At 33.2% G+C, this 25785-nt stretch overlaps 2 protein-coding genes across 2 annotated transcripts; both read right to left on the reverse strand.

Moving 5' to 3' along the window:
* Positions 1 to 3851: 3851 nt before the first annotated feature.
* LOC109787714 (chaperone protein ClpC1, chloroplastic) lies at positions 3852 to 6250 on the reverse strand. The gene is made up of 5 exons (XM_029269087.2): positions 6116 to 6250; positions 5817 to 6002; positions 5447 to 5668; positions 5126 to 5343; positions 3852 to 5036 (listed from the first exon to the last, which is right to left on the reverse strand). Exons 1-5 carry the CDS (start codon positions 6188 to 6190, stop codon positions 3986 to 3988), a joined length of 1752 nt encoding a protein of 583 aa, XP_029124920.2. The 5' UTR covers positions 6191 to 6250; the 3' UTR covers positions 3852 to 3985.
* Positions 6251 to 7253: 1003 nt separating this feature from the next.
* On the reverse strand, positions 7254 to 13691 carry LOC109787713 (cuscuta receptor 1). Its single transcript, XM_029269086.2, has 10 exons — positions 13174 to 13691; positions 12911 to 13051; positions 12606 to 12764; positions 12376 to 12525; positions 12204 to 12281; positions 11452 to 11607; positions 10134 to 10208; positions 9768 to 9917; positions 9532 to 9681; positions 7254 to 9383 (listed from the first exon to the last, which is right to left on the reverse strand). Exons 1-10 carry the CDS (start codon positions 13505 to 13507, stop codon positions 7264 to 7266), a joined length of 3513 nt encoding a protein of 1170 aa, XP_029124919.2. The 5' UTR covers positions 13508 to 13691; the 3' UTR covers positions 7254 to 7263.
* Positions 13692 to 25785: the final 12094 nt, after the last annotated feature.

Genomic DNA, 25785 nt, shown 5'->3' on the forward strand with positions numbered 1-25785 from the left:
ATAATATATGGACTGGATACTTGCATTACTTGTATTTTAATATAATATCGTAGGTTACTCTACCGTGTTAGTGGGACTCGCAATATCGCGAGGAACATTAATTTGTTTTTTTAATGGACTGAAAATTCTCGAAGCAAGACGTAGTTATGTATTTTTTTTTTAAATGATTCAAGAATATTCAAATTTTGACGATTAGGTGAGTTTTCTTGAAATTTTAGTTTCATTATATTATAATGGTTTTTAAAATACATTAAAAATTAAGAGAATTTGTAATATAAATTAAACATTAACAATCTTTTAATCATATATTTTCATGTAAGGTTTGTCATTACCATATTAAATTAGTTTTAAAATTGGTTGTATTGTCAGATATTTACTTATAAAGTTTTCATTTCACAATATAAAAATCTTTTATGTCATAATTGTGTAAATATAACTCTATAGATAATATCATATAATTTAGGATTTTCATTAAGTAGTATCCGAATATTCACGTAATAAATAGACTTAATTGCACTTTTGATTCTTCTAATTTAATGTAGGAGTAATTTTGGTCCTCATAATTTGAATAGCTTAATTTTGATCCATAAATTTAAATAATGGGCAATTTTAGTTTTACAAATAATTTATCATCCAAAATTTAACAGACGTTAATTATGTGAATTTTATGCTAAATAAACATTAATTATACATCATTTAATTTCTTACGTGTCAACTTATTTAATATTCAAATTTTAAAAATTTTAAATTCAAATAACATTGAAAACAAAATGAAAAGGGTATTGATATCAATCGCAGTGAGAATTTTTCACTAAAATAGAATTTTTTTAAAAAAATTTTACCAAAAAGCACCTTTACCAATTTATTTACCCAAGTAACACCTTTCATTGTTTACGTTCAGAATTCGGTTCCCGAGAACCGAATTCTGAGCTATTAATTTTTTTTTTCGTTTTGGATCTGAGCATGGTGTAAAACTGGATCCAGAACGGTCCGTTCTCCTTTCAAAACGGTCCGTTCTCCTTTTAGAACGTGCCGTTCCGGATGCAAAAATACACACATGAAGAATGGATCAAAACGAGTCGTTCTGCTTGAAGAACGGGTTGTTCTAGTTGCAACATTAACGAAAAGAAAAAAAAAATTTAAACACTACTCAGAATTCGGTTCCTCGGGAACCGAATTCTAAGTGTGAACAGTAAAAGGTACTACTTCTGTAAATAAATTGGAATAGGTGCTATTTTGGTAAAAAAAAATTAAAATTTTTTATTTCATTAAAAAATTCTCACAGTGATTGTTGGAAAGAGATGATACTGGTGGCGATCGTGGTGGAGGTGCTGGAGGAGTACACGACGTTGCTGGCGAGGGTGCTGGTGAAGAAACAAAGGGAAGGGTACGGAGGGTGTGCTGGTGAAGAAACAAAGGGAATGGTATAGAGGATGAGAAAATGAATTTGAATTTAAAATTTTTAAAATTTAAATATTAAATAATTTGACATGTAAGAAATTAAATAATATATAATTAATGTTTATTTAGCATAATATCTATATCATTAACGTCTGTTAAATTTTGAATAGTAAATTACTTGTGAGACTAAAATTGCCTATTATTTGAATTTATGGCCAAAATTAAGCAATTCAAATTATGAGGACCAAAATTGCTCCTACAATAAATTAGGAGGACCAAAAGTGTAATTAAGCCTAATAAATATATATATGTATAAGAGTAAACAATTTGAAACATAATGTCTCATAGTGGGTTATAACTCAATCATTTACACATAATACAAATATTAAGACTACAAAACATAAAAGTCCTAAATTATTGGTCAAGCAACAATTAATTATGTTAAAGTAGCTTTCACTAAAAATAAATCAACACCAGTGTGGCACAACATCCAACTCACTCTCTAGTCTAATATTGCTCTTATATTATCGTAGTCCAACAACATAAAAAAATAAAGGTAAACTTGTGTGCAAAGAAAACAATATAATATATTGAAGTCATAAACTAGCTATATAAGCATCTTCACAATATGAACACAACTTCACAACTCAACAATTTTGCCACACAACTTTCAACTCAATGATAATATTCAACAAGCATACAATCTTCAACAACTTTATTACTTTACAACACATCAACACATTATACACCTTATAAACATATTAACTAAGAGATCACTTTCAATATATGTGAATGATTTGACCCAACCAAATCAAAAACTCAGAAAGACTCATAATATTTAAGTCATACAACATAATTTTGGATACTAATCAAATATAAATGCTAAAATGATTTATGGGATATTTTTACACTTAAACTAGGAAAGTATGGTACTACTGTTAGATATAATATATTTTGAGTGTGGATTTGCCACAACATTGACATGCATTAATCAAGTCACATCTAGATTTAGTCCATTAACTATCCTTACGATACCTCGCACTCTTCCAACAATCAGTTAGGAATTTTACCCTCGACTATCTCACCATTTTTCCCCTTCCAAATATGGGATGCTTGAAGCTCTTATATAAGGGTTTGGAAGTGAAAAGTTTACTAGGCCTATGGTAGGCATCAAAATGTTTTGGCCACAAAGATGATCTTGTCACCGGAGTACACTATAGTTCTCTTTGCTTTATTATCTTCAAATATGTTTTTTTTTTCTAGAATCAAACAACCTAGTTCTCTCTTCTTGGTCTCAACCTTATATAGTAGTAGAGTTATATTTTAATTTCAATCCTATTAATTTAGATTCATTTTTATCTTTTAGCTTAATTATCTTATACTTTCATATAGCCATTTATAAATTATCTTATTTATCTTTTAATTTGTTTGAATTGATATTCTTAATGGTAAGTATATTATCTAGTAGTCTCATGGGTCAAGTCCACAAAATTGGAAAAGTGTAGATTTATTATGGGTTGATATTTATTAAGATGATTGGCCTCAAGTTGATTAATAACGAGCCTAGGAAGGAGGTTGGTCACAATCCTAAGAGAGTACAATTTTCCTTATTTGATGCTTTATGCGAGTTAATGTAACTAGTGATCGATTATCTTTCTATGACGAGATTGATCAACAATTGAGTAGACTATCAAGGTCAATCAACCTAGGCTTATAAGAATATACAACTATTAGAATTTATGTTTCATTTGATCTACTGAATTTTAGAGATAATGCCTAAAAGAAAGAAGTTTCAAAAGTAGGAGAGAAAGAAGGTAAGTGTGAGATGCCTTGGTTTAAAAAAAAAAAAAAAGTAGGAGAGAAAATATGATGTGAACCACTTAAAATTAGAATAAGGAATCATTTATAAGTTTCAAAAGAAGAGATATAGAAATTGAAATTACATACTCTTTGCGCTGAATATAAGAAAAAAATCTTATACATATGTCTTAAATAAGTAAGTTTTGATTACTTTTACTCAATTTAATGTTATCATTTCTAAAATATTTTTTTTATTTAATTGAGATTTTATTTTCGATGTATGTTTTTATTTTTGATATAAAGTTTTAAAGAAGGTTAATTAGTTTAGAAAAATAAGCTAATTTTTAAATGAGATTAGACAAATTAAATGATGTAAACAACCTTTTAATTAAGGTGAATGATTTTTTTTACTATATTTAGAATCGGATGGATTACTTATTAATTTATAAATATGTTAATAAGAATAAATATATATTCACAAAAGAATTCAACTTGTCTTTGTCTTATTTTTTTTTATAAAAATTTTACAAACAATTTAAAAATTCACTCATTTTTTTAATTTTATTTTCATCTTAATTAGTTCTTTCTTTCATTTTCCAATTTGTTTTTATCTTAATTAGTTAATTCACTTATCGAGGCTAAACAAATAATTAAACACACATACTTTAATTCTAATAAAAAACAAACATTGCTTCTATTCCTTAGAAACATGGCAAGAAGTATACTCTATATCCCTCAAAAACAGTAAAATGAAATTAATAAGAAAAGGCCAAAACTACTACCATTAGTACAATATTGTGGCGTCACCATTATCATCAAGGTCCAGGATCACGGAGCTTTCCTCTTTAATAGCCTCTTCAAGTATTTTCTCAGCCAATGCGTCCTCAACTAGTCTAGTTATTGCCCTCTTCAAAGGCCTTGCTCCATAGCTAGCATTGTTACCTTCCTCAACCAACTTTCCCTTCAATCTGACACCTATATCCACCTTTATTTTCTTCTCCTCAAGCCTTTTACAAACCCCAGAAAGCATTATATCAACTATCTTAATCAGCTCAGTCTCGGAAAGTGTTTTGAACACAACCACTTCATCAATCCTATTCAAGAATTCAGGCCTAAATTTCTTCTTCAACTCCTCCGCCACTTTAAGGTTGGCTTGATTACCAAACCCTATATTTGAAGTCATGATAATAATAGTGTTCTTGAAGTCCACAACACGACCTTTGCCATCTGTCAATCTACCATCATCCATAAACTGAAGAAACACATTGAAAACATCATTATGAGCTTTCTCAATCTCATCAAAGAGAAGCAAAGAATGAGGGTGACGACGAACAGCCTCAGTGAGCTGGCCACCACTTTTATAACCAACATAACCTGGTGGTGCACCAATAAGCCTTGAAACGTTGTGCTTCTCCATGTACTCACTCATGTCAAACCTCACCATTGCATCTTTAGAACCAAAATATTCCTCAGCCAAAACCTTGGCAAGTTCAGTTTTACCCACCCCAGTTGGTCCAGTAAATAAGAAGCATGCAACAGGTTTTTCAGGGTCCCTAACCCCTGCACGTGCCCTTCGTATAGCACGGCAAATTACTTTTACAGCTTCACGTTGTCCCACAATTCTCTTATGAAGTGTTTCCTCCAATTTCAGTAGCTTTTCAGCTTCCACCGGTGAAACTTTCTCAATAGGTATTCCTGTTTTCATAGAGATTATATGTTGTATATCTGATTTTGTGACAATTGCTTTCTTAAGCGGATTCTGATTTAGTGTTAGTTTAACTCTTGCACCAGCTTCATCAATCACATCTATTGCCTTATCAGGAAGGAAGCCATCACTATATCACATGAAGAAAAACATCACATTAAACATGTTATACGTTGCTTACTAAAATCAATTCCAAGTCGTGTAAGACTAAGAAATAACCTTATATATTGCTTTGACAAACTAGCTGCAGCAACTAATGCATCACTTTTGTATATAACACCATGAAATTCTTTGTATTTCCTGCTTAACCCTTTCAATATTTCGATGGCCTCTTCCACAGTTGGTTCAGGCACGTCCACTGGTTGGAAACGCCTCTTCAGTGCTGAATCACTCTCAATGTACATTCGGTATTCATAAAGAGTAGTTGCCCCGAGACACTGCAAAGCTCAGAATATGATAAGATAGCACTTGGAATTACCAGCTAGTCAGAAAAATGATGCAAGTTTATGAAGTAAAGCAAGGAATTGATGCACGTGATACCTTGAGTTCTCCTCTTGCAAGAGCTGGTTTCAATATATTGGCTGCATCAATAGGACGATCGGAACAAGAACCGGCTCCTATTAGAGTGTGAAGCTCATCAATGAAGAGAATAATTGCCCCATTACTTTGCTTCACTTCTTCAATCACCTCTACCAGCCTTTCTTCAAACTGACCGCGATACATCGTACCAGCAACAAGACGTCCCATGTCAAGTGTAAACACCTAAATGGTCATATTAACATTATGTTAGATAAAATTTCTTTTAACCATAGTATTCTCAGAAGTATTCATTATTAAAAGGGCTAATTTTTGTCGATATGTTAAATACATGTATATTTAATATCAGTGTAAACTTTCGATTTGAACTGACCTTGTTCCCTTGGAGTTTTAATGGAACATTTTCATTCACTATCGCCTGAGCAAGCCCTTCAGCAATTACAGTCTTTCCTACACCTGGATCACCTAGAAGGCATGGGTTATTTTTCCTCCTTTTGCATAATATTTGTTGGACCCTCTCTATTTCTTTATGCCTTCCTATTACTGGATCTAACTTGCCCTACATGAACACAAGGGAATGTTCATCATTAACATTAAAATTGCATAACAAAAGACAAAATATTGCTATTTCTAAGCATAATTACACAGTTACAGTTCATAGATAATAGTCACCTCTTTCGCCATTTGTGTTAAGTCAGTCCCATACTTGAGAAGCGTCATAAAACTATTCTTCTCAAGCATTTCCATCGCAAAAACGAGCTTCTCGGGCCTTCGCCAACCAACAACTTTCACATCACAGTAACAGTACCTTTCTAGTTGCTTCAATTTGGAAATAATTATGTTAGAAAGACCCAGAGTACATTTTACATTATTTATACCTAAAAACTACAAAGGATAGGCCACATCAACGTTACAGTAACATCTAAACTAAACAACTCGGCACCATATTGCACTGTTTTCAAGAATAATTATGCACTTCTCGTCGCTCCTTGTATTTACCATCGTATTTTTCGGTAAGGTTTAAAAGTTACAGTTCCAAAGGGCCGTAGTGCCTTACAGTAATTACAAAATTAAATGCATGACTATGCTTATGCAAAGGGAATGTTTCTCGTCCATTCAGTGCCGTCCATAGAGATTTTGAGAGAGAAAGAAACATTAGAGTACCATTCTTCTAGCTACTTACGGAGTAATTAAGATTTTAAGTACTCATCATTCCACCGTCTTGGGTTCCCTTTCCTTGAAACGACTCTCATAACACATTTCCTAACCAAATAATTTTTTTATACAAGTGATGACTTCATAAAAAATGTCATGCAATTTTCAAAATTAGGAGAAAAACCAATGGACAGAGGTAAAATTAAAGCTATAATAATTATCTTACTTTTCTTTCCTTGAATATCTCTCACTCTATAATAATGCACTACTGCAATTGTCTTTTGTATTTTCAACATAGATACTTGAAATGCTTAGAAAATCACATAGCAACAAAAAATATTGCACTCTTATAGAAACTTGCTATTGCCTTGCCTGCTACCATGCAAGCAGCAAAAACTAAGCAGCAGGTTACATTGAAGCTTATGGTAATCAAGGAAAGAAACAAAGTTTTGTTTGCCGAGGCAGGGGTGACTCTGCATGCGTTTTACAATGAAAATTTATAAATTTGATTTTTTTTTTAAATTTGTGAACAACATTATAACTTATTGAATACATAAATTTAAATTCTATATCAGTATATTAAGATTTAAGAAACAGGTGTGGATTATTTATTAAAACATTCCAAGTAAATAACAAAACAAGTATGAGGCATACAAGGTAACATGTTACATATTTCTAAAATTGGAAAACCTTCTCAAATTGTCCACGATAAAGTAGTAGAAATTTGAAATAGCCAGTTCCATATAGTAAAACCATGCTTGCCTCCAATAAGGATTAATGTATAAAGATGCTGCAATTGCCAATAACGTTGATGTGTATGACACCACAAAACTAACACAAAAAACATTATTGTCCATCAAGGTATCATTGTCTCCATCAATGAACAAGTCATTTGGTATAAAAGCAGGTGGAGGATTACAAATCTTTGGCAGAGGATGTCCACAAAGGAATGGGTTACCCTCATAGCTGCTTTCATCAAATGTGGAAAATTGTCCTTTACATTCAGGTGTTGCACCAGATAAATTGTTGTGTGCCACACAAAATACTTCAAGCGAGGTTAGCCTACTCAATTGAGGAGGAATTTGACCACTCAACATGTTAAAGGAAAGATCTAAACTCTCAGTTTGTATCAAATTGGAGAATGTAGATGGAATTTTTCCAGTCAAATCATTATGGGATAAGTTCAGTGCTCGAATTCTTATCAAGTTACCAAGCTCAGAAGGAATAATCCCGCTTAGTTTATTGTGGGATAAGTCAACTCCAGACATATAATTAAGGACATCCCCTTCATAAGTGTAGGATATTTTCTTCGTAGTGAAATCTACCTTTTCTTCTCCAATCCGAATGCCAACTGAAATACTTCTGTCAAAAGGCATTTTACCCAAGCAATTGGGTATTGGACCAAAAAAGTTGTTATAAGAAAGGTCTAGCATACGTAAATCTGATAACTGGCATAACTGTTTTGGTATATGCCCTGTAATGTGATTACCTTTCAATATGAGAATGTCTAACCCTGAGTTTTCAAGTTCCATTACCAATTCTTCAACACCATTGGTTAGTTCATTGTAGCTAAGGTCTAGTAGCATCACTAAGGATGAGTTTCCATTGAACATGTTTTTAGACAAGGAACTTAACCTATTATCACTCAAACGAATGAACCTGGTGCAAGAATTGGCAAAAGATGGTACAAGACCAGTGAAATCATTTTTTGAGATATCTAGAAACATTAGAGATTTAAGCTCCATAACAAATCTTGTTGAAATAGATCCTTCAAGATGATTGTTGGACAATGAAAGTGCTATTAAGTTTGACAAATTTCTGACCACATCTGGTAGCTTTCCCCTTAAATGATTATTGCTTAAATCCATGACAATCAATGATGTGGCAGGAAAACTATTTAAGATACTTCCAGAAAAACTATTGTCGTCCAAATACAACTGCTCCAAATTTTTCAATGTTAACAAAGTAGGAAACAAGGATCCATCTAGCATATTGTTAGAAAGTTTCAAAATTCTGAGTTGACACTTATCCCCAGATATATTCTTTGGTAGTTCTCCAGATAAATAGTTGTACGAGATATCCAATGTATCCAATAAGTTCATTTGGCCGAATTCATAAGGTATGGTACCTAGAATGTCATTTCTAGACATGTTCAAAATTTGCAAATTTGGAAAGATTGAACTGATATTGCTAGGTAATTGACCAACTATGTTATTATCAGACACATCAATCTTCTTTATCTTGAGTATAGGACGTGATGGAAGTTGGAAAGTACCAGTCAAAGAGCAATGTCTAACATGAATTTCAGTCATTTGTGTGTTATTTTCCAATAACCAATGAGGAAACTCTCCTTCCAACTTCCAATTGCTAAAATCCAAACAGGTTAAATTGTATTGGTAAAGAAGAAAATTGGGGAATGGAAGAGAATTAGTCTCAATTGTTGAAGACAAAATAAGCACTTGTAATTGAAATTTTGGAATCCAAGTTTGTAATCTACTTTCTGAGTCTAATATGAGTTTGTTGCCTTCACCATAAATGAACTTGAGTTTTGAGTGATTGACAAATGGTGTGAAAGAAATAGGAACCTCAAATTGGTTTTCTCCAAAACCAAAATATTCAAGTGATGTAAGACTTGCAAGGTTAGAATCAAAATTTCCAGTGAAGTTATTTTGAGAAAGTTCCAACATCCGAAGAGATGTCATGTTAACAAAAGTTGAGGGAAGTGACCCCTCAAATTCGTTATCGCATAAATCTAATGCCTCCAATTTCTTCAACTTAAACCAATCTGAAAAGGAAATTTTGACAAATTAAAGAAAAATCGTCTTATAAAGAACTTAATGAAAAGGATATACATATTCTAACTAACTAAGAAAAGAACTATGCAGTATAAATGTTATGAATAACATAACAAGATAATCTAATGATTTAATTACCAGCAGCAGGAAGTATGCCTTTTATTCCACAGCTTGAAAGAGACAAAACTTTTAATGAGGTCAATTCTCCTATACTTTGGAGGAATTCGTTCCCTAGGTTTGAATTGTAGTCCAATGCCAAATGTTCAAGATTTTTTAAATCATTAAAATCTACATAATAGAAAACAATTGACATAAGCCTTGTTATAACAAAAATGAAACTGATATAACTAAAGCAAATTAAGAATTATTACTACCTCTAGCAATAACTGTTTCGGTAAATCTAATTTTACTCATGGAAAGCACAGTAATAGATGAGAAAGCTCTTAATGATTCCTTCAATTTGCTTCCCTTTATCATATTGTTATCTAAAGCAAGGACCTCTAATTTTCTTAGTCCTTTTGAGCCTGAAATTGAAAAATGGAAATAAATTTTTATGTAGCAGAACATGAAAAAACAAATATGTCTCAACTCAAGTTACACAAGATTCAGTTAAATTATACTATGATTTTGCAACCAGAATGATGAATTTATATGCGATATATGTTATTCATCTCAAAACAATTATATTGTAGCAAGAAGACAACAAATTTAAACCTTTTTATATCATTTGCTTAAAATACCTTGGCATGCTACAAGATTGTTGATTTGGTTATAGCTAAGATCGAGAATCTCCAAACTGATTAAAGTAGATAGTCCTGCAAGATATAAATAGAGAGCAAAGTATTATATTGTCATTCATATATAAAGTCATTTTTTTTTCCACTCAAAATGTAAGTATTACATTAAAAAAAAAAAAATATATATATATATATATACCACAACATAAAAATGGTTGTCAGGTACTAAAATTGAGTTAAGAACTTGAAATCCTAGGAATTTAGATGAAGAAAAAATAAATTAGAGAATAATTTCAAATTAATTTTAATTTTAGTTTAATATAATATAAAAAAATAAGGATTTAATTCCCAAGCTTGTATGCAAGACACGAGCCTATTGGAGAGATCAAAGACACAAATATTTAATTACTAAAATGAAACTTGGTAGAAATTGCTAAGCATGACAATAACAAAAAATAGATAAGAAATACAGAAATTAGAAGATTATATTTTCATGATTTACTCTAGAACAAATATCAAAATGTTGTAAATTGTTGGAAAATATTTTAATACTTTAGAAAAAATGACATCATTAAAGTTAGTGAAGTGTGCCGATAAATAGGCATGCATGGCTTGCTTTTGTAAGATCAATGGAAAACAATGCAATATATTATTCCCTTAACATTGCTTATGCTACCCATTCTTCCTTTTCTATTCAACTATTTCTTAAAACAATCTTTATCAATTTCTATCATAAATACTACGAGTGACATTAGAGCTATGTTTGGTGGTATATTGCTCCTTGCGTGAATCTTGCCAAAATATAAACATTTTATTTTCTTAGTTGTTCTAGGTGTATTACATATAAAAAGGAAATACTATTATAATAAATGACTTGGTTTAGGTGTAAAAAATGACTTGATTTAAGTCTTTATGGAAAAGGATAATTTAGATGTCTTATTAGAAAAACAAATATGCATGTTTAAAAAGATTGGGTTAGAATATAACCTCGATAATAAAGTATATGAATAAAATAAATTCTTTCTACGCCTAAGAAATCTAATTGCCCCTTACTAACATGCTTTTAAAATGGGAGAAAAGATCATACCACATCTATTTGCAATGAGAAATCACTTAGAAGACCTAAAATAAAATTAAAAAAAAATGAAAATTATATGCAGGATTAATGATCGATGTTGCTAAGTCCAATCACCATAAAATATGATTATGATCAAAAGTCATTGCCTTAGAAGATATCAACTTAACAAGATTCCAAATTATTATATAAAAAAAATTCAAAATATATATCAGATATTCTAACATAATCTTTAACAGAATTTACCACTTATATCTAATGATCCTTGTAATTGATTGTGACTTAAATCAAGATGTTTGAGACGTCCAAACCCACTTAGGGATGAAAGAAACTGGTTGCTGAAACAGTTTGAACTCAGCCCCAGGACTTGTAAATTGGTTGCCCACGTAAATCCTTCGCTTTCTGATAAAAATAAAATAAAATTGAAGGCATACAATCGTCAGTATTCACTAAAATAAGGAACACACATGTTCTATGGAACTATGTCTCCATTATAATAAATTATCAAGTACTTTCATCCCTCTTATTATAAGATTCAATTAAATAATTTATAAGAATCAAAATGATAATTTAATTAATTTAGTTAATATTAAATTTTTCTTAAATTTATGTGTTCTTTTCAAAATTACTCCTAATAAAATTAATGAAATACACTCATGTTCTTTTTTAAAATTAAATATTCTTATTATCTTTAATTATTTTAATCTGTCATCATATAATACATTTATCAATTACTCTAATTTTCATTGACTATGAAGAGACAGAGTAAAGTTACCGAAATACTTGTGCATATAAGACCAAGTTAGTCTCTCACATAACTGGCAAGGAGATTCATGTATTTCACATTATATTTAATGAACTTAGATAAATGATAATTAAAATATTTCTGTAAAACAAAATACATGAATATATTGAATCTTATGAAAATATCACGAAAAATTGCTAATTAATTTGGTTTCAGGAAAAAAAAAAGATCAAAGGGAGTAATGAAAACCAACCTAGAGACCCCAGGATACTCTCATTCAAATCGTTTCCAGCTAAGTTCAGGATCTCCAGAGATCTCAGTTTTGACATATCTATCAATATACATACCGATTAAAAATATACTAATATATATTTTTCGACCAAAAGCAATATATCGAAGATTTCTAATATGGAAAAATGGCATACTAAAAACTGATCTCGGAGTCAATTGACTATGTCCTAAATTTAAGGACTTTAGGGACGAAACCCCACTAAGAGCAGATGCAATATCACTGTCATTGAAGTTGTTGTGGGACAAGTCAAGGACCTCAAGATTCCTCAATCTTGAGCATAAACCTGCAAGGTATAGTGTTACATTTCAGTTATATTTAGCATCTGTTAGCTATATTAATAATGATATGGAAAAATTATCCTACCTTGAACATGAACATCTGAGTCCAAATGACTTGCAGCCAAATACAGTTCCTTCAATGATGTGAATCCCTCAAGAGATGGCAGGATGTCATTAGTCAAATAATTACCACTTATGTCCAGGACCTCCAGATAACGCAACTTTGATGACAGAGATTCCAAAACTTATAGGCATAATCATGTATTAGTGCAAGGTTGCGAAAAATGGAAGCAAAAATTGAAAGAGCTCACATCATCATAAATATTAATATTATTGTTGCATGTTGTTCAAAATAAAATATGACAAACATATCTAGCTATATAGCCTCACCGTGGATTGAAGATACATTGAACCTGTTATATGTTAAATATAGAGATTTTAGAGATGAAAGTTCATCCAAACAAGAAAGAATGCTGGCAGCATTATCTATATGATTATCACTCAAGTCAAGGACTTCCAAATTTTCCAAACCTGCAAAGTATATGTGTAATTAATTAAAGTGGAAATAATGATCATGCCATATATGTAACAGATTCATTTTCACTAAGTATTCAATGATCATGACATAAAATTTTTGTACAATGGAGAATAACCTTCATTATTGCCTGCACAACCAATTATCCCATTATGTGACAAGTTGAGACTCTTCAAATCTTTGAAGACAATAAAATCCGTGTAGTTTAGATACCGATTAACATTTTTCCACGTGTCTTCATAAAGATTGAGTTTGGCCACTCTCCTTGTGGAGGAGTTGCACTCAACTCCTTCCCACTGACAACAATCTGTGCCATACCACTTCAAAGACAAAGGGAAGCCAAAATGGGAATTTAGGTCCCAAAGAGCTTCTCTCTCTTCCTTCCAACACCCTTCACTGCACATTGCCTCCAGTAAAAGAAAAATGAACAAAACCATGCCTACGTTCTTCATTTTCCTCTAAATATTTTGTAACAAAGGATTTGGCCGATTAAATAAGAATGCACCAACTAACTAGTTTGTGGTTCAAGGCCAATCGGCCATGTTTTAGTCAAACTTGGTGGTAGATGGGTTTTCTGTTCTATTGTTTTTCTCAACACTTACGAAAAGCATCTCTGTAGTGGAGGTAGTGAAAATTGCATATAGAGTACGTTATGATGATGATCTGTTATAATCTCATTTTCTAAGCCCCATATTGCACCAATTATTCATATCACTTGTCCAATATTGTTGGCTATTATTACTTGTTTGCATTATGAACCAGCCACTAGTAACGTCAAATAGAGGAAGTGTTGGACAAGGACTCTTATTTTATTTGCGGTCCAACCAGATATAAATAAATAAAAACCACTGTGGAAACCCGTGTTTGATCCGTGCAAAAATTCGTTAAACCAGCAATAGTTATTGTAATGCAAGTCAGATTAGTCTCCTAACTAGTAGTTTGAGGATACCGGTGACGAAAAAAAATTTAAAAATAAATGAAGACGACCTGACATGTCACTTAGCGTTAACCCGAAGGCCATAACCAAGAAAATCTCTAAAGAGGGATCTATGTTAGACATCTTTGAGTCTCGAGTTGCTTTCAAGGGAAGAAAAAATATGCTTACTGGTAGTATATGATAGTTGTCAAGGGAATAGTTGATGGAATAATAGAAACTTATTTGTATTTAGAGAGTAGTACGTAATAGTGGTAGTAATTATTATTGTTACAATGAAGTCCTAATTTGCCTATTTATAGGCATGGTCCTCCATCTCTAGATGATCGTGAAAATATCTAGAATTTTCTAAACTCTTCAAGTCTCTACACTCTTTTAATTTTTTCTATAAACTTGTACATCTTATCTTATGTTTCTAGAATTTTATTTTTCTTTATACATCTTATCTTATGCTTCTAGAATTTTCTTTTTCTTTTCTAGAATTCGCATCATAATTTAACACTCCTCCTTGATGCAAATTTCGATAACTCCAAGCATAGTTCTTAGTTGTTCAAACTTTGTTCTTGGTAGTGCCTTTGTAAATATGTCTGCAACTTGATCTTCTGTTGAGCAATATTCAAGTTGAATTTGCTTAGTTGTCTCTGCTTCTCTAATGAAGTGATGTGTTTCGTTCTTTGATGATGAACTAGATTCTTTGCCATTACTATTATTGCTGATCTGTTGTCACAGTATATAATAGTCGGTCCATCTTGTTGTTCACTCATTTCTTCAAGTATTCTCCGTAGCCATATTGCTTGACTTGTAGTGTTAACAACTGCTATATACTCTACTTCTGCTGTTGATTGTGCAATTGTTGCTTGCTTCTTTGACGCCCAAGAGAAAAATCCAGATCCTAGTGAGAAGGCATATCCTAATATACTCTTCATGTCATCTATTAATCCTGTCCAATCACTGTCGGTATAGCCAATCATCCTTGATTTGGTCATAGTTTTATACCATATACCAAACTCCCTTGTGCCTTGTAGATATCTCAATATTCTTTTTCTTGTTCCATAGTGAATTTGACATGGCTTTTGCATGAATCTTGATAAAAGACTTGTGACATACATAATGCCTGGTCTTGTGGCTGTGAGATATAGAAAACTTCTGACTAGACTCCTGTATCGGGATGCATCAGCTTCTGGTGCTCCATCCTCCTTTTGTAGTTTCTCATTCGTCACTAGCGGTGTACTCTATACCGAGGAAGTAACTCATCAAGCCAAGATTAGTCATCTCAAAGGTCTTCATCATGTCTTCTTTAAACTCCATCATCATCTTTGTATTGGTTCCAGTATAAATAAAATCATCTACATATAGAGAGAGTAAGAGAGTATGCTGACCTTGAGTCTTGATGTATAATATAGGCTCACTCTTACTCTTCCTGAATCCATGATTAGTGAAGTACTGGTCGATCTTGCTATACCATGCTCGTGGAGCTTGCTTCAAGCCATATAAAGCTTTCTTCAATCTCAACACTTTGCCTTCATGGCCTTTCATCACAAATCCTGGTGGTTGCTCTACATAGATCTCTTCTTCAAGTACACCATTGAGGAATGTAGACTTAACATCTAGTTGGTAGATGATCCATCCTTTTTGTGCTGTAAGAGCTATTAGAGCTCTTATTGTGTCTAGGCGTGCTACTGGAGCAAATGCCTCATTGTAGTCCACTCTTGGTTGTTGTGAGTAGCCCTTAGCGACAAACCTTGCTTTGTGGCTTTGTATAGTTCCATCAAGATTAAGCTTTGTTTTATATACCCATTTTACTCTAATGATATCTTTTTCAATAAGGGCAGTCTACGAGCTCCTATGTATTATTCTTCTCAATCATTTTAATCTCTTCTTCATAGCCTTGACCCATACTTCTTGGTTTTCTGCCTCTTCAAAGCTTCCTGGTTCAAGTATGGCCAAGTTGCAAGTTTCATGTATATCTACCAGTGATCTAACTCGTCTCGGAGTAGACTCAAGTGATGATTCTACTTGTTGTGGAACTATTCTTGGAGATTCTGGAGAGATAACAATGTCTTGATTGTTGTCTTCCAGACTTGATGTAGTTGGTTGATTAACGGGCATGTATATAGTATTCTTCTCAATTTGCTCTTCTTCCCATTTCTAAGTAGCATTTTCATCTACTTTAACATCTCTACTGATTCTTAGCTTCTTTGTCTAAAGATTGTAGACTCGGTAGCCTTTTGATTGTGAACTGTATCCCAAGAATATGTCTCGTACGGTCTTGTCTTCTAACTTATGCCTTTTTTCATCTGGCACATGAATATAGCAAATAGATCCCAAGACCCTTAGGTGCTTAGCTGATGGCTTCTTCCCACTCCAAGCTTCTATTAGAGTCTTCTCCTGAACTGCCTTAGTAGGACATCTGTTGAGTAGGTAGACTGCAGTGTAAACTACTTCAGCCCAGAATGTATTTGGAAGTCCTTTCTCCTTCAACATCGATCTCGCCATCTCTATGACTGTGCGATTCTTTCTCTCTCACACACCATTTTGTGCGGAGTATATGCAACTGTAAGTTGTCGCTCTATGCCTTCATCTTCGCAAAATTTGTCAAATTCGCAAGATGTATACTGTTTTCCACGATCACTTCTAAGTACTTTTATTTGTTTTCCACTTTGCTTTTCAGCAAGGAACTTAAATTTCTTAAATATTCCAAAGACTTCTGACTTTGTCTTCAAAAAATAGACTCATGTCATTCTAGAAAAGTCATCAATGAAGAGGATGAAATACTTGTTGTTGGTGTGTGATGGTGTCCTCATCAATCCACAAACATCTGTATGAATTAGCTCCAACAAGTCTTTGGCTCTCCATGCATTACTGCTTGAGAATGGTAATCTATGTTGCTTGCCAAGAAGGCATCCTTCACAAGCTTCATTATTTTCCTTTAGGTTGGGTAGATCTCTCATCATACGTTTCTGATGTAGAAGCTTTAAGGCATGTAAGAGCTATTAGAGCTCTTATTGACATCTAGTTGGTAAATGTTCCATCCTTTTTGTGTTGTAAGAGCTATTAGAGCTCTTATTGTGTCTAGGCGTGCGACTGGAGCAAATGTCTCATTGTAGTCCACTCCTGGTTGTTGTGAGTAGCCCTTAGCGACCAATCTTGCTTTGTGTTTTTGTATAGTTCAATCAAGATTAAGCTTTGTTTTATATACCTATTTTACTCCAATGATATCTTTTTCTATAAGGGCAGCCTACGAGCTCCCATGTATTATTCTTCTCAATCATTTTAATCTCTTCTTCCATAGCCTTGACCCATACTTCTTGGTTTTCTGCCTCTTCAAAGCTTCCTAGTTCAAGTATGGCCAAGTTGTAGGTTTCATATATATCTATCAGTGATCTAACTCGTCTCGGAATAGACTCAAGTGATGATTCTTCTTGTTGTGGAACTATTCTTGGAGATTCTGGAGAGATAACAATGTCTTGATTGTTGTCTTCCAGACTTGATGTAGTTTGTTGATTGATGGGCATGTATATAGTCTTCTTCTCAATTTGCTCTTCTTCCCACTTCCAAGTAGCATTTTCATCTACTTCAATATCTCTACTGATTGTTAGCTTTTTTGTCTGAAGATTGTAGACTCAATAGCCTTTTGATTGTGAACTGTATCCCAAGAATATGCCTCGTACGGTCTTGTCTTCTAACTTATGCCTTTTTTTCATCTGGCACATGAATGTAGCTGATAGATCCAAAGACCCTTAGGTGCTTAGCTGATGGCTTCTTCCCACTCCAAGCTTCTATTAGAGTCTTATCCTGAACTGCCTTAGTAGGACATCTGTTGAATAGGTAGGCTGTAGTGTAAACTACTTCAGCCCATAATGTATTTGGCAGTCCTTTCTCATTCAACATCGATCTCGCTATCTCTATGACTGTGCTATTCTTTCTCTCTCACACACCATTTTTTTGCGGAGTATATGCGACTGTAAGTTGTCGCTCTATGCCTTCATCTTCGAAAAAAGTTGTCAAACTCGCGAGATGTATACTCTTTCCCACGATCACTTCTAAGTACTTTTATTTATTTTCCACTTTGCTTTTCAACAAGGACCTTGAATTTCTTAAATATTCCAAAGACTTCTGACTTTGTCTTCAGAAAATAGACCCATGTCATTCTAGAAAAGTCATCAATGAAGAGGATAAAATACTTGTTGTTGGTGTGTGATGGTGTCCTCATCGGTCCACAAACATCTGTATGAATTAGCTCCAACAAGTCTTTGGCTCTCCATGCATTACTGCTTGAGAATGGTAATCTATGTTGCTTTCCAAGAAGGCATCCTTCACAAGCTTCATTATTTTCCTTTAGGTTGGGTAGATCTCTCATCATACCTTTCTGATGTAGAAGCTTTAAGGCATGTAAAAGCTATTAGAGCTCTTATTGACATCTAGTTGGTAGATGTTCCATCCTTTTTGTGTTGTAAGAGCTATTAGAGCTCTTATTGTGTCTAGGCGTGCGACTGGAGCAAATGTCTCATTGTAGTCCACTCCTAGTTGTTATGAGTAGCCTTGTGCGACCAATCTTGCTTTGTGCTTTTGTATAGTTCCATCAGGATTAAGCTTTGTTTTATATACCCATTTTACTCCAATGATATCTTTTTCTATAAGGGCAGTCTACGAGCTCCCATGTATTATTCTTCTCAATCATTTTAATTTCTTCTTCCGTAGCCTTGACCCATACTTGTTGGTTTGCTGCCTCTTCAAAGCTTCCTGGTTCAAGTATGGCCAAGTTGTAAGTTTCATATATATTTACCAGTGATCTAACTCGTCTCGGTGTAGACTCAAGTGATGATTCTTCTTGTTGTGGAACTATTCTTGGAGATTCTGGAGAGATAACAATGTCTTGATTGTTGTCTTCCAGACTTGATGTAGTTGGTTGATTGATGAGCATGTATATAGTCTTCTTCTCAATTTGCTCTTCTTCCCAGTTCCAAGTAGCATTTTCATCTACTTCAATATCTCTATTGATTGTTAGCTTTCTTGTCTGAAGATTGTAGATTCGGTAGCCTTTTGATTGTGAACTATATCCCAAGAATATGCCTCGTATGGTCTTGTCTTCTAACTTATGCCTTTTTTCATCTGGCACATGAATGTAGCAGATAGATCCAAAGACCCTTAGGTGCTTAGTTGATGGCTTCTTCCCACTCCAAGCTTCTATTAGAGTCTTCTCCTGAACTGCCTTAGTAGGACATCTGTTGAGTAGGTAGACTGCAGTGTAAACTACTTCAGCCTAGAATGTATTTGGCAGTCCTTTCTCCTTCAACATCGATCTCGTTATCTCTATGACTGTGCGATTCTTTCTCTCTGACACACCATTTTGTTGTAGAGTATATGCGACTGTAAGTTGTCGCTCTATGCCTTCATCTTTGCAAAATTTGTCAAACTCGCGAGATGTATACTCTTTGCCACGATCACTTCTAAGTACTTTTATTTATTTTCCACTTTACTTTTCAACAAGGACCTTGAATTTCTTAAATATTCCAAAGACTTCTGACTTTGTTTTCAGAAAATAGACCCATGTCATTCTAGAAAAGTCATCAATGAAGAAGATGAAATACTTGTTGTTGGTGTGTGATGGTGTCCTCATCGATCCACAAAAATCTGTATGAATTAGCTCCAACAAGTCTTTGGCTCTCCATGCAATACTGCTTGAGAACGGTAATCTATGTTGCTTGCCAAGAAGGCATTCTTCACAAGCTTCATTATTTTCCTTTAGGTTGGTAGATCTCTCACCATACCTTTCTGATGTAGAAGCTTTAAGGCATGAATATTGAAATGGCCAAATCTCTGATGCCAGAGCTATGAGTCATCCACTTCTACCTTCATGGAAATATTTGTGCCACGGTTGAAGCTTAGAGGAAAACTTCTATTTCTCTTCTCCATTTTTACTTGGCCAATCTCTAACCTTTTACTATCATAAATTTTTCATATATCTCTTTCAAAGTGAAGAGAATACCCATTTTCCATCATTTGGCCAATGCTTAAAAGATTTTCTTTAAGATTGGGAACTAGTAACACGTCCTTGATGAGTCTCGTACCTATCTTTGTCTCCACCATGACAGTGCCTTTGCCTTGAGACTCCACCATGGTGCCATTTCCTAGTCGAACTTTGACTTTGACAGAGTTATCAATGTCTACAAAGATGCTTTGGTCCTTGGCCATGTGATTGCTGCATCCATTATCCAAGTACCAGCTTCCATCTCCGTTGTCACAAGATTCTTGGTTAGCATAGAACAGACGTTGCTCTTGATTATGCTCTTTGGCAAATTTGCTTGATGTTTATTTTTGTTACGACAGTACTTCTCCATATGACCGGGTTTATTGCAATAGTGACATATTTTCTTTCCACGATGCCAACAATCTTTTCCTGTATGTCCTAGCTTATTGCAAATACCACACGAAAGGTATTTATCTGTTTTGTTTCCAAAGAATTTTCTAGAATCTTTGTTTCTAGAATATTCTCCAGCATTTTTCTTTCTTCCATCTTATTTATTTCTAGACTGTAATTTAAGCTTTGATTGAAATGCATTTTCAACTGAATTTGTATCGACACGACTATTTAATCTTGCTTCGTGAGCTTTGAGGAGACCAATTAATTTATTCAATGATAGAGGATGGATCCGAGGAAGTTTCTATGGAAGCTACAATGAAATCATATTTTTCCATGAGAGTGATAAGAATTTTTTTCTACCATTCTCTTCTCCTTAATTTCTTTTCCATATAATTTCATTTTATTAACTATTTCTTTTATTCTTCCATAGTATTCTTCAATGGTCTCAGATTCCTTCATTTTAATGGTCTCAAATTCTCTTCTTAGATAGTGTAGCTTGACGGAGCGTACCTGTTCATTGCCTTCAAATAATTCTTCTTCCAAAATATCCAATGCCTTTTTTGCAGTATCGGCGTCCATGATCCTTCTAGCGATAGTTTCTCCCACAACTTGTTGAAGAACAAATAGTGCTTGTGCATCCTTTTGTTCACAATCTTCTAACTTCTTATGCTCTTCCTTAGACAGAGTGATAGTATTATCTGGTTTTGTATAACCAAATTGAACGATAACCCACAGTTTTTTTGAGATAAAATATGTCTTTAGTTTAAGCTTCCAAAGATCAAAATTTTCACCAGTAAAAACTGGTGAAGGGACAGATGAAAAATTAACAGTATTGGAGGTCATAGATCAAAGAAAAATGTTTATAAGTATATAAGGGAATTTTAGAAGTAGTTGGGTGATTTTTCTACGCCCAGTAGATGACCGAACGTAACTCTGATACCACTGTTAGTATATAATAGTTGTGGAGGGAATAGTTGATGGAATAATAGAAACTTATTTGTATTTAGAGAGTAGTGGTGGTGGTGGTAATTGTTGTTGTTGTTACAATGAAGTCCCAATTTGCCTATTTATAAGCATGGTGCTCCATCTCTAGATGATAGTAGAAATATCTAGAATTTTCTAAACTCTTCAAGTCTTACGATCCTCTAGAGTTCTAAGTGAAACCGCACAGATGTCATCCATTGAATTTATTTTGTTACATAATAAATTGATATTTTTTTTTCGGTATGGAATAGTATACTAGAGATATAAAACTTAAAGGTTGTCAAAAAACATTTAAAAAGTGCATTCTTCTTATGTCCTAGAGTAGGGTTTTATACTCAATTGTTTTGCCTTTATGGGCATTGGGATTTTTGGAATTTTGTGTAGCTTTAAGCAACTTATTTTAATGTTCAATCATGATTATTAATAAATGATTGAGTTTTGTGTGAAATATAGGTTTGAATTGGAGAACTAAAGAGGTTTTCTATGTGTGTGGGCACAATAGGAAGTTACTTGGTCATGTGACCTTAGTAAAATATCGTAAGGGTACATTTGCCCACAAACCCCAAGCATATAATACAAAAGGGTTGTGGTAGGGTGTGTTCTTGGTGATAGGCCAAGCGGGCACGTGTAGCCCATAGTTAAAAATACACTATTCAACTAAGATATACTTAAATGGTATAATTTTGGAATGATAAACTAGTCCCTCAACGTCAAGCATAAAGTGTGAAGAGGCTATAGAGCATTGATCTCGTGTTTTACCCAATAATCTTGATATATTTTTTTGGGATGGGTCGTAGTTATTGTTAGTGCATAACCAATTCAACTCGCATTTTTCTCTTCTTTAAAGGGTAGTTGAAATACAACATATTTGCCTCACATCACAATTGTTAGTGCACAACTAGTTCAACTCACATATTCTTTGTCCTTCTTCACATAGTAGTCGGTGCATGACCAATTCTACTCACGTCATGATTATTACTCAATGACTAATTCAACTCACATTTCTTTTTTCTTCTTGACACGACAATTGGTATATGACCAATTCTACGATCACTGTAATTGTCGATGTATAATCAATTTTACTCATGTTGTAGTTGTTAATGTAGGACCAATTCAACTCACATTTCTTTGTTCTTTGTACGGCAATCGATGTATGATTGCTTTACTCATGTCATATTTTTCAATGTGTGACCCATTTTACTCACGTCACAATTGTCGATGTATAACCAATTCAACTATGTTTCTTTGTTCTTTTTCCCGTAATAATAGTTGATGTATGACTAATTTTACTCACTTTGTGGTTGTTAGTGTACGAATGATTGAATTCACGTTTCTTCACGTAGTAGTTGATGTAAGACTGACTTAACTCATGTGTTTTTGTTCTTCTTCACGTGGCAGTCGGTGTACAACTGGTTTTACTCATGTCACGATTGTTGGTGAACAATAGATTCGACTAACATTTCTCACTACAAGAAAAGTCAGGATTATCTACGGAAGAAATCCGTAGATAAGCATGAAAATCTGTAGATAAGTCTTAATTATCTACGGATTATCTACGGCCAAAAATACGCAGGTAATAATGTCGTAGATAACGTTACCTACGAAAAATTTTCCGTAGATAACACTACTTATGGAAAATTTTATGTAGATAACCCACGAAAGTTGTTATCTACGGATTTTTTTCGTAGATAACGTTATCAACAGAAAGTTTTCCGTAATCCCTAGATAACCTTCGAAAAATTTTTGTTTAATTTTAATAAATTTATTAATTTAACAACCCTCATATTTGGCCTCTCAAGGATGCTAGTTCATGACACTTCACTTTTCAACGTGTTTTGTCCTTACTGCACATTTTCTGGGAAACTTCTTAGAAGGTCACCCATCCTTATATCACTCCAAATTAAGCACGCTTAACTTTGGAGTTCTGATGAGATAAGCTACCAAAAAGTATATGCATGTTGTCAATATAAGTAATACAAATTAATTCATTTAAGTCATCCTCAACTATACAATCTCATACTTATACTATTTTAGATCCTTCTCATTTTGGTGTGTCCAGACCGCTATAAAAATATATAATAATTATATTACCAATAATTATTATATTTAATTAATATTTATTTATACATATATACTTGTATAATTAACAATCTACTTATTTCTATTTAAAATTAATATTATGATACAATTTAAATTATTTATTATAAATTTAAAACTTTAAATAATAATTTATATATTTTAAAAGTAGATATTAGTATGTTATTTTTTATTATCATTAATTTATAAAAATAAAAAATCTAAAATGACAATTTTTAATAATATTTATTTTTTACCAAATATTCTTTACATTACTTAGAGCATAAAAAATTTTACCCTACATCTCGCCAAGGTTATCTACGAAAAATTCGTAGATAACGTTATTTCCATAGATAACGTTATCTACGGAAATTTTTTCGTAGATAACCCAAGAAAGTTGTTATCTATGAATTTTATCTGTAGATAACGTTATCTACGGATAGTTTTCCATAGATAACCCATAAAAGTTGTTATCTATGGAAAGTTTTCCGTAAATAACCCACGAAAGTTGTTATCTACGGATAAAAATTCGTAGATAACTAAACATTATCTACAGAAAAAATTTCGTAGATAATATTCCATAGATAACTAAAAATTATCTACAGAAAAAATTTCGTAGATAATATTCCGTAGATAACTAAACATTGTCTACGGAAAAAAATTTCGTAGGTAATATTTTGTAGATAATAACAGTTTTTCTTATAGTGTCTTTGTTCTTCACGTGGCAATTCATGTAGGTCGATTCTACTCATGTTCTTCCATGTTGATTTGTATTTGATATTTGGTACACAATTGATTCTACTCACATTGTTATAATCAGTGTATGACTAATTCTACTCATGCTCTGCCAAGTCAAGTTTGTGATCAAACTTTTAACTAGTTCCTAAATGTGTGAGCATGCTTTATTGATAAACATATTGAGAAAAATGAGCAAAATTGATAATTTGATGAGAATATTACAAAAATCAGCAAAACCTATTGCTTTAGTTCAATTTTATCAATATTACATCTTACGTTTAAATCGTGGGAATATGATTTTTATAGTTAAATACATATGATTTTACCAACTAATTGGCCACACCCTTAGTATACACATAATACTTTTACTTTTTCAGGAATCAAAAGTTGGAAATATTAGTTTTCCATGTTTGGTTTATCATATAAAAAGAATAGCATTCCTAGGGACCATGCTTTCTCAAGAATGTTTGCTATATAGATATTTTGGGAAAATAATTCAAATTTTCAAATTCAAATCTCTGAAGTATTATTTAGATTTTAAAAGATATTGATTCTTTTAAAATATTGTTTAGAATTGAAATATATTATACTTATTTTAGAGATTTGTTTCATCTTATAAGATTATGATATAAGATCAATAAATAGATATTCTTGAGATGAGAAGAATCACCCAACTTATGAAGGGAGTCACCGCCTTAAATGAGATAGAAGACTATATGAAAGAGGGTTTTCAAGTTTCGCCAGAAAACTTGTGAATAAGAGTTTTCGAGTTTTGCTAGAAAACTTGTGAGTAGACTTTTTATATATGTCAAAATAATTAATCGTCTTAATGCATTTATCTTATACTCATTCATCTTATTGAATGATCTAAAAAATATTTTTCTAAAAAAATCTATATTTATTATCATTAAAACTTATAATTTGAAAAATATAAAATTATCTTTTGACCTAAGAAAATATCCAAGAATAAATCCTCCTTGATTTATGATGACTCCCCATAGTCTACTTTACTTTACGTCCCATATCTCATATCGCACTATCACAGTTGAGTTTGATGGAACTTAGATAGAGATATCCATCTAACAGGCGATAATAACAAGAATTACCTAAGCCTCTGTTTGTTTCCGCGGAAAGACTATTGCTGCAGAAAGAAAAGAGGGGGTCACTTGTGTTTGTTTCGAAGGAAAAGCGAGGAAGGAAAAGCGAGGAAAAGCGGGAGAGACGTACGGAATGATCTTCGCTCATCAACGGAGAAAGGAGGGGAAATCTGGGGAAAGCCATGTCAGCTATGTGAAAAAGACCAACCTGCCCTCGGCTACGTGGAAGCATCTTTCTACTGTTGCTCTGCATGCATGCACAGAAAGGACCTCCATGAAAGGTCTCCAAGGACGTCGCTCTACACAGGCTGAAGAAGGTCACAGAAGCTTTCCCCGTAGTTTCAACGTGTTGCCCTCCCAGGTATGGTGGCCGAAGGCAACGAGGAAGGAGAAGCAAACCATGGCAGAACGGTCCATGACATGGCTGCCGGAATGGTCGAAGGTCGCCGGAGGAAGCCATGGAAGCTGCAGGCTCACATAATCGATTATGCATGGCTGCATAATCGATTATGTGACCCCATAATCGATTATGGGTGC

The sequence above is a fragment of the Cajanus cajan genome, chromosome 4, assembly GCF_000230855.2.
Source record: "Cajanus cajan strain Asha chromosome 4, NIPB_CcT2T_4, whole genome shotgun sequence".
Taxonomy (NCBI): domain Eukaryota; kingdom Viridiplantae; phylum Streptophyta; class Magnoliopsida; order Fabales; family Fabaceae; genus Cajanus; species Cajanus cajan.